Raw genomic sequence first — 10,467 nt, forward strand, 5'->3', positions numbered from 1 at the left:
ACTGATATATATATATATATATATATATATATATATATATATATATATATATATATATATATATATATATATATATATATATTTATATTAGGGTAGGCCAAAAACAAAAAATTTTGAAAATTTAACATGTCTGCAAAAAAACATGATCCTTTTCACATATGAATACAAACTATAAAAAAAAATTTAGAAAAAAATATCATTGAGTGCCGCCGAATTTGATTTGAGTATTTTCATTTTTAGTCTAAAATATGTCAAAATAAGGATTTTGTAGGAAAGTGAAAAAAGATTAAAATTTTTATATCTATAGGAAATATTTGTTAAGTGAGGCTGTTCATTTAATAGGCAACACGTTTTTGAACCTTTTTGGACTTCCCCATGTATAATTTTGTGTTATTTGTTTATCAACTCCTCCCCCGCCCCCTCTTTTATGCGCAGTGCTATTGTTGTTAAAAAAGTTATATGTCTAAGTAATTTTTTGCTAAAAATTTACTGATTCAGCTATAATAAGAATTGTAATTAAAAGGTTTTTTTCACTTCACATTGTAGCTAACCACCCTTTCCATGTGATATTTGGTGACACTTTCAATACCCCTCCCCCATATGGGGAGGGGTTTACCACAATACAAGTAATAACTGCACTTATAACCCCTTTTTAAATCATATATCGCCTGGATTACAGAAGAGTTATTTTATTTGGAATTTTTTTGGGGTCTAATTAAAAACAGAAAAGCTAATGAAAAAGTGGTTATTATTTATACTCAGCTAAATCAACGAATAATTGCTTCTTATTAAAATTGCCTACAACTTTTCTGTGATTTTCAACCACGTTAAAAACTTCGTTTCGTACAGCCTTGTCCTAAAGATAAGAAATATTATTTATCTATAATTTATTCTAAAAGTAGATTTGTATGATTATTTAAATTTTTATTCATAATTTCTTCTCAACTAATTTTACGGTTTACCTTTGTAAGTATTTGGAGATAACCAGAACACAACTTAATTCCTCTCTCGGCTGCGTCATTAGTCACTTTTAGAGTTTTGATAAACAGCTTCATTTTCAAATAATAGGCATTGTCGCCCCATTCTGAAGAAGGAATTTTAAGCCATTTTCCATCATCTTTTAAATTATGAAAAATCAACCAAGACTTGTTCCCAATATAAGATAAAATATCGGAATTTTTTCTAATCACTGGAAGAGTTGGTTTACCGCAATTGATACCAAGTGGTTTTCCGTATTCTAGCATTTTTTTTGCAATTTTATCTTTATCATTTAGAGAAAGTTTATTTGAAAACAAACTTAATACAGACACCTGCTCGGTTAGATACCAAAAGCGTCTGCTTAAAACATATTAAGCTTTTTCAGCAGGTACACCGAAGTTTGGTATACCTTTAAGTGCTTCTAGATCATTAAATAATTCTATATCATTAATTGGTGCATCGCAAACCTTTGACGCTTCTAACCAAGCTTTAATGTAAATGGCTGAGCTAAAAGCCAAAAAGATTTTAAGGTTTTTTAAATCAGATTCGGGTAAATCTTTTTTAAATATTAACATCTTTGGTGCATACAGCAAATGCGCCATCCATCTTGCATGATGGTGAGCACCACATGTTTTCCATTTCTTGGGCTCTTCTCCACCTAATAGAAAAATTGCTAGTTCTACAGCCACTTTGTAATCGTCTCTTGGGTGATGCTTAGAGTGCAATACTTTCTCTAAGAAATTGCGAGTTTCATTTGCTTTTTGTTTTAAGAATGAATTTTCAAGATCAAGGGATCTATTTGAAAGTTTGAGAGGAATTTTTTTAGAGTGAAGCCATTCTTTTTGAAAATTATTAAACTCTATGTTATCATCAGATGATGTCTCTTTTTGAAATAAAGCTTTCCAAAACGACCCTAGGATTAATTCTAAAACATGATGACGACATGCAAGCCAGAGAAGCGTTTTTATAGATTTGCATTCTTCAAGAAGAGTTGCCGCTCCGTTTCTTACTCCAGTATTACAAGCCGTTGTATCGAAAACTTGGGCAACAATATTATCTTTAAGATCCCATTTTTCTAAATCTTCTATGATTCCTTTACATATAGAATGACCTGTGCCTGACTGAATAGGTTTAATAGATAAAATTTTACCTTCCTCGCAGTTTGGAAAACCACTTACTAAAACAGTTAAATAGTCAAACTTTTTACCAGATATTTGCTTCATAAGTTTCCCATCCCAGTGAAGAGTTAAATAATCTAATCTAACTTTTTTTTTAAATTCTGCCATTATATTTCTTGCCATAATTTGTCTATTTTGCTTACGTGCTCTTCTAATTGTGTTTAATGAAATATCTACATCATTAGCTTTAACCCCACCTAAAAAATACAGAATATAATTTTTCTTATCAACTAATCACACTAATAAAAAAACTCATGAAACTGATTAGTGATTTAAATATCAATCAAAAAGTAACCTAGAACCAGGATTGCTGAAACATTCATCATAAGCTGTGCGTTTGATAGTTTAGATCTATCAGCAGTTGCTGTTATCATTGGATGACAAACAAAGTTTCTTGGCAAAATTAAATTGATATTATCTGATACAACATTTTCCATTACACCTGCAGAAGATTCAAAATTATTTACTTCATAATCAATTTTAGAAGAGCTCTGAGAATCTGAGTACATAGAACCTCTAGACGCAGCAAAAAATGATTCTTCAGTTGAGTCACTATCACTTTTATAAACGCTGAAATCAATTTCTTTATCATTTAATTTTCTTTTCTTTTCTTTATCGATTCTTAATTTTTCTTTTTCCTCCTCTATTTTTCTTTTGACACTCAATTTTAACAAATTATCTTTTCCACCTAGTCCTCCGGTTTTTACTCCACTTTTGAGTGTTGAAAACCAGAGAATATCTTCTTCTGCATTTAAATTTGATCTGGTTTTTTTAACATATTCTTTCCAATTCGGAGAACTAATATCAAAAAAATTATCCATTATTTTTCTAAAGCCTTGAATAAGTAAATCTTTTTTTAAAAAACATTTATGTTTAGACTTTGCAAGACTTCTCCATTTATCATGTAACTTAATAATACTTTCAATAATATACTTTTCCTGCTTGCAAGGAATATCAGCTTTATCCCAAAAAACTTTAACGGTTTTCATTGTTAATTTTGCAGCTAATTTTAATTTTGAAATGTTGCTTTTAGTACCTAATTCTTTTGTACATTTAGAAAACACTTGAATCGAATTCTTCATCATTTTTAATTGATACCTTAACAAGCAAAACAGAAGATGAATTTAAGTTTATTTTCAAATTGAAAAATAAAGTTATTTTTGGAAATAAAAAATTTAAGTTATAAAAATCTTTAAATAGTATAAACCTTAAAAATCTGTAGACATCTCTAGTAGTAGGCAGAGAACTGGTATTAATATCTGCCAGCGGATATCCAACCAACCATTTTCATTTGTCGATTTCAATACTCTTGAGTATTTCTTTTTAATTGACTTTAATTTAAAAGTCAAATTATTTTTTACAGACAAATTCTCTTTTCTTTTTTGTGTATGCAATGCCATGTTAAAATGTTAAAATGAATTAAATTTTATGACTGTTAGAAAAATAATAAAACGTAAAACATCTTCATTTCTTAAAAACGAATGGAAAGATGAATATAATTATAGAATTAATAAATTTAGTTGCTTTCTTAAAAAATATATTAGTGTTATGATACATGCTTCTGCGTTTTTTTTATTAACCTTGTTTTTTAAATTATCTTTAAACACATCTAAGCTAACTATGTTGTTTGAAAATAACAAGTTATTTTATTTTAAATCAAAAATCTTTAAGTATCGTAAAATTTCATGGTATTTAATTATATAAAAAAGAATTTTAATTACATTTCTTTTTGTACGTAAACTTTATGATTTAGCGGCTGTTACTTATGCAAAATATTTAGAAAAAAAAGAATAATTCGAATCAAAATACAACAAATTAGTTACAATAGATAAAACACTGCTGCATGCTGCAGTAGATTATGTTGCTTACATTATTTTTAAATGAACAAGAATGCGTCGTGTGTATTGTTTGTTTACATTAAATACAATAGAAATATGCTGTCATTAGTAAATATTATGCCAAACAAATTAAAAAACGGAACAGAAGTAATGGAAGTTTTGTGTTTTGGATTTATTCATATAACTGAAACTTAAAATGAAATTCGGCAGAACTTAGAGATGAGCTACATAAACACTTTCATAACAAAAAATGATTTTTATAGTAAAAGGAACAATATTTTATGCAGCTACTAGAAAAATTGATACTTTGGAAAATATATGTGGGACTGTGGCCTACCCTAATATATATATATATAGATCTATAGTTTGTTGTCTTTGGGAAGAGCGGAAGGAAAAAAGTGATTCTTATGCCAACACGTATGTGTTGGCGTAAGAACCACTTTTTTCCTTCCGCTCTTTCCAAAGTTGGCGTAAGAATCACTTTTTTCCTTCCGCTCTTCCTATAAATTAATGGTTTGGACTTTCGTCCAACATTTGCATGTTGGACCAAAGTCAAAACTATTAATTTAATTACAAATTAATCGTTTTAAAGCCTCAAAAATGCAAATTTAATTGACCTGAATGTTTTTAACAATATAAACAATCTTTTTATTTTTTTTATTAAAATGTTTTTATTTTTGTTTTTTTTGATAAAATGTTTTTATTTTAATTTTTTTTTACTGTAAATCATGCACGGAGTGCTGCTACATCGACTATCTTATAGCCTGACTCGCTAGGGAGTGCTGCTATATCGACTGATAAATAGCATTTTAACTTTTACTTTTAGTCAACAAAACATGGAAGAAAACTTTCAGACAACATATAAGAGTATATATATATATATATATATATATATATATATATATATATATATATATATGAATATATATATATATATATATATTTATATATATATATATATATATATATTATATATATATATGTATATATATAAAAATTATATATGTATATATATATATATATACACAATATATATTATATATATATATACAATATATATGTATATATATATATATATATATATATATATATATATATATATATATATATATATATATATATATATATATATATATATATATATATATATATATATATATATATATATATATACAGTATACTGTATATACTTATATTTATTTTCTTAAACAAAACTTTTTAAAACTATTAATTTTCTTAAAATTATTTATTTTTATTTTTACCAAGAAAAGAATATCCAATTGAAAGTTCTTTAAAACCAGAATCTAAAATCACTTTGGGAAGATTTAAATTGTAGTCAAAAGCTCTACAAAATGCACCAAGTGAAAGTTCATTGATATCTCCATAGAAGTAATTATCTCTTCCAGTCATGTCTATTCCGACTCCAGCCTTAGCAACAATTTCTTTTCCTGACTTACCAAGATGAACCTCTCCAGAGAGTTCTTAAAATAAAACATAAATTTTATGGTTGCTATGTTGCATGTTAGTAATGTGTATATAGTTGGTAAATTACTTAACACTTTTTAAATACGTAAAAAAAAAAAAAATTCTTTTGATACACAAACTTACCAAAACTTCGTATTAAAAATGGTAACTGTATTGTAATACTAACTTCTGCATTACCAACAGCAATATATGGTGTTGAAAAAGGTTCAGACCACATACCAATCATTTTCCCGCTGACTCTAAGACCACCAGTGATATCTACTCCTATTGAAACTAAAAGGTAAATTAATAATAAAATAAATAAATAGTAGGAATTTTTTTTTCTTCTTCTTTTCATTCTTTCTCATTTCACATTGATTTTTATTGATAAAATCTAATTATTTGAAGATTAAGAGAAAGAAAATTTTGAATTTGCTAAGCAATTGAAAATAAAGCTTGCCTGAAAAAACCTAAAAAATTATTTATATTGATTAAGTTTTATAAAGTAAATTAAAACATTATTCTACTATTAAATATATAAATATATATAAATTATGTCAGTGTATTCTACATTATATATTACATATTATATATATATATATATATATATATATATATATATATATATATATATATAAAAATATATACAGATATACATATATATATATATATGTATATATAAATACATATATACATATATATACATGTTGTGATAATAACTGATCGTTATGAAACTTTATTGTTACGTTTATAAAATTCTTGTCATAATATTATTAAAGTTAATTGATGTAATTTAATAGTCAAGTCATAAGCTATTTTTGTATATAATTACGCCCTCGAGAATTTTTGTTTCTGCATAAAAGTTGTAAATAGAATTTAATAAGAAAAGTCAAAAATAAAAGTAAAACAAAGTTGTCATATTAACAAGCTATTTTGGCAGTATGGCATCTATGGCGAAAATGATTGGAAAATTTGATGGATCTGGAGATGTTGTAGTGTGGCTGAAAAAGATCAAACTAGTGGGAGAGTTGCAAAATATGGGCGATCTTTCATTGATCATTCCGTTGTTTCTTGAAGGCAATGCATTCGCATTATATGAGCAACTTGGGGAGAGCCAAAAAACGGCTGCTGCGAACATTGAAAAAGCTCTGCTAGATGCATTTGCAGTCGATTTTTCAATCGAGTTTTCAGTCGAGTTTACAAGCTTACAAGCAGTTCAGAGATCAGAGATGGAATGACGGTGAATTTGTTGATGTGTATTTGGCCAGTTCACGTCAACTTATGGGTTTGGCCAACATTGAAAGCGAAGAATTATTGCTAAGAGCATTCATAACTGGATTGCCGGGTGAAATTTCAAAGCAGCTATGAGCACAAGTGAAAATATTTGGGATCAGGTTACAGGATGCATCAAACCATGCAAGAGTACTCATGACGGAAAAAACAAAAGAAGAGTATGTTTCAACAATAATCTCTGGTTTCTATAAACATGTTAAAAAACCATCCGCTACTGATTTTAACTGCTAAAAGTGTGGCAATCCTGGACATGTTGCCCGAATCTGTTTTTCGAAGAAACAAATTGTTAGCGATGAAATAAAATGCTTTAAATGTGGAGAATCTGGACAATTTGCAAGATTTTGTTCATTGCATCAGGGAAACTCAAATGGGGAATCGCCAGCGCCAGTTGTTTCCCTAAACAACTAACAGCGCTTTCAATATGCACTGTGCAGGTGAACACCTTTGCAGGAAAAGCACTGGTTGACAGCGGATGTACTCGAACTATTATTTCAAACAATATGGCTCAGAAAGCCGGTTTTGGTATCACAAGAAATGAACTAATGGTGTTGGCTGTTAATGGAGAATTTGTGAAAACGGAGGGAGAAGCTACAGTAACATTGATTATTGAAGGAAAAAAACTCAAAACATCAGTAATGATTCTGAAAAGTGTTGTCAACGGTATTGATGCTATTATTGGTATGGATGTCATTAATCGCTATGGAGGAGTGCATTTGTACAATGGAAAAATTGAATTTGGTTTTTTTTCAATTCATGCAGAGAAACAAGCTGTTGGTATAAAGGACAAGGATTTTGATGCTTATTTTGATGGTACAAAGTGGACTGCTAAATATAAATGGAAACAAGGTCAACCACAACTGAGAAATTCTGTCGCGCAGTACAAGGTAAAACCCCAGTTGTTACATCAATATAATGACGAGATGGACTTATGGGTAAAAATGGCTGGTTGAAATCATGCAACAAAGAAGAAAAAAGTACAAAAGGGATTGTCCCATTAATGGCTGTTGAGCAGGAAAATAAAGGAAAGATACGACCTGTTCTGGACTTTCGCAAATTGAATCAGTAAGTTAATTCACATGCCTCAAGTGACGCATGTGATGAAAACATTAGAAAATGGAGAACTGATGGTGACAAATTTGCAACGCTTGATCTTAGATGCGCCTATATGCAAATATACATCAATCCGAGTTTGTGGGAGCATCAGAAGGTAGTCTACAAAGAAGAAAAATACTACCTTTCATGTCTTGGTTTTGGGTTGAATTCTGCCCCAAAAATAATGTCTTCAGTCTTAGGCAGTGTATTGAATCTCAATGCAGGTATTAGTGAAGCAACTGACCACTACATTGACGACATAATTGTTAATTTGGAAAAGACATCAGTTGAAAAGGTCATAAATCATTTAGCGTGTTATGGATTGGTAACAAAAGAGCCGGTGCAATGTGATACTGCACGAGTGTTGGGTTTGCAACTGTTTAGAAATGAAAAAAAGAAGCTTTGTTGGAAACGTGGAAACATCATTCCAAAGTCACAAGATATCAAAACTGAAAAAGTAACACGACGGAAACTTTTTTCAATATGTGGACACTTATAAGGTCACTATCCTGTTGGAGGGTGGCTCAGAATTGCCTGCAGTTTTATAAAACGTCATAGTCAAGGAAATGCTTGCGATGATCTAATCGGAGATCAAGCTCAGTCATGGTTGATCAAAATATTGCGCCAATTAGAAGTTTGTGATTCTGTGAGAGGGAAATGGAATGCTAAAGGGATTCAAAATGGAGCAACATTGTGGTGTGATGCTAGCAGCATGGCAATAGGGGTTGCTATAGAATACAATGACGTAATAATTGAGGATGCAGCCTGGCTTCAAAGTATAAATGATGTTATGCATAATAATATTGCTGAATTAGATGCTGTGGTGCGCGGGATAAACCTAGCTGCTAAGTGGATATAAAGAATTTGTCAGTATTCACTGATTCAGTAACAGTTCATGGATGGCTAAAAAGTATGCTGACTGAAAGTCATAGGATTCGATCAAATGCATTATCAGAAATGCTTATTAAAAGAAGACTTTCTCTATTGCAAGACTTAATAAAAGAGTATAATATAAACATCACATTAAAATGGGTTCCCTCCTCCAAAAACAAAGCTGACGTGTTGACAAGGGTTCCAAAGATTTGGTTAAATGAGCTTTCACGAAGAAATACTCAAAGCATCATTTTGGCGTTAATCGAACAATGTTTTTAGTGCAACGAAGACTTCTGCACGTATTAAGAAAAGATGTTGAAGAATGTGTTCGCAAATGTTGTCAATGTAATTCAATTGATCCAGCACCAATAAAATGGAAAAATGGAGTGCTAGATGTACCAGACACATGGTATCGAATTGCTTGTGATGTGACTCACTATAAAAGGTCGCCATATTTAACAATGATTGACTGTGGACCAAGTTGGTTTGCAATTTGGAGAAAGTTGCCTCGCGAAAATACCAAAAATGTAGTAAGTCAATTGGAATCCCTATTTAGGGAGCATGGCCCACCGCAAGAACTGTTGATGGATAATGGAGCGGTGTTTAAATCCAGTGAATTTTCAAACATATGTGAAAAATGGTGTGTAAAAAAGAAGTATAGATGTGAATAGTATAGAAGTATAGAAGTATAGACCATCAGAAAATGGGATTGTGGAGCATAACCACCGCACAGTAAAACGAACAGCTGCGAGGGCACAAATATGTCCGTTAGTAGCGGTATTTTGGTACAATGCAACACCAACGGTGGGAACAAACAAGGAATCTGCACCTGCTTCTCAAAAAAATAAGTACGTTTGGCGTCAACCAATTCAAGAGGGGAAAAACATTGAAACTCAGGAAAGATCACGACAAGTTATGAAAACTTATAGAAATGGAGAAAAAGTTTATGTTCGCCCCGCTGATGCAAAGTGCACTTCAGTTTGGAAAATTGGTACTGTAACTGACATATTAGCAAACACAAATATTGAAATTGATGGTGTACCAAGACATGTGCGAGACGTGAGAATAGCTCCTGCCTCAAATTCTTCAAACGCTTCAAGTAAAATTGTTATCAGTGAAGAGGTTGACAGTGATGAAAGTGATTTAGAAGATTTAGACATTTTTGCAGCACGAGAGGAAGGAACTGAAGAAACAGTTGTTGACGCTAAGGAGGAAGCTGACGGCAGAGAAATCGTCGATAATTTATTACCGGCGATCAGACGATCAACCAGAGAAAGGAGAAAGCTGACATATTTAAATGACTGTGTTACTTAAGAACTTCAGTTCTTGGGGTGATGTGATAATAACTGATCGTTATGAAACTTTATTGTTACGTTTATAAAATTCTTGTCATAATATTATTAAAGTTATTTGATATAATTTAATAGTCAAGTCATAAGCTATTTTTGTATATAATTACGCCCTAGAGAATTTTTGTTTCTGTATAAAAGTTGTAAATAGAATTTAATAAGAAGAGTCAAAAATAAAAGTAAAACAAAGTTGTCGTATTAACACATATCTATATACATATATATATATATATATATATATATATATATATATATATATATATATATATATATATATATATATTTATATATATATATATATATATATATATATATACATATATATATATATATATACATATATATATATATATACACATATATATACATATATATATATATATATATATATATATATATATA

The 10,467-nt window shown here is 29.8% G+C and overlaps 1 protein-coding gene across 1 annotated transcript in view; it reads right to left on the reverse strand.

Annotated features, from left to right (window-relative positions):
* The window catches only part of LOC101239070 (uncharacterized), a 154,593-nt gene that overhangs the window by 53,580 nt on the left and 90,546 nt on the right, over nt 1-10,467 (reverse strand). Inside the window, exons 11-12 of the mRNA XM_065803678.1 lie at nt 5,603-5,752; nt 5,257-5,475 (exon numbers count right to left, since the gene is read on the reverse strand). Of these exons, the coding sequence (XP_065659750.1) occupies nt 5,257-5,475; nt 5,603-5,752 (369 nt within the window). The remainder of the gene's footprint in view (nt 1-5,256; nt 5,476-5,602; nt 5,753-10,467) is intronic.

This window comes from Hydra vulgaris, chromosome 08, assembly GCF_038396675.1.
Source record: "Hydra vulgaris chromosome 08, alternate assembly HydraT2T_AEP".
Taxonomy (NCBI): Eukaryota; Metazoa; Cnidaria; class Hydrozoa; order Anthoathecata; family Hydridae; genus Hydra; species Hydra vulgaris.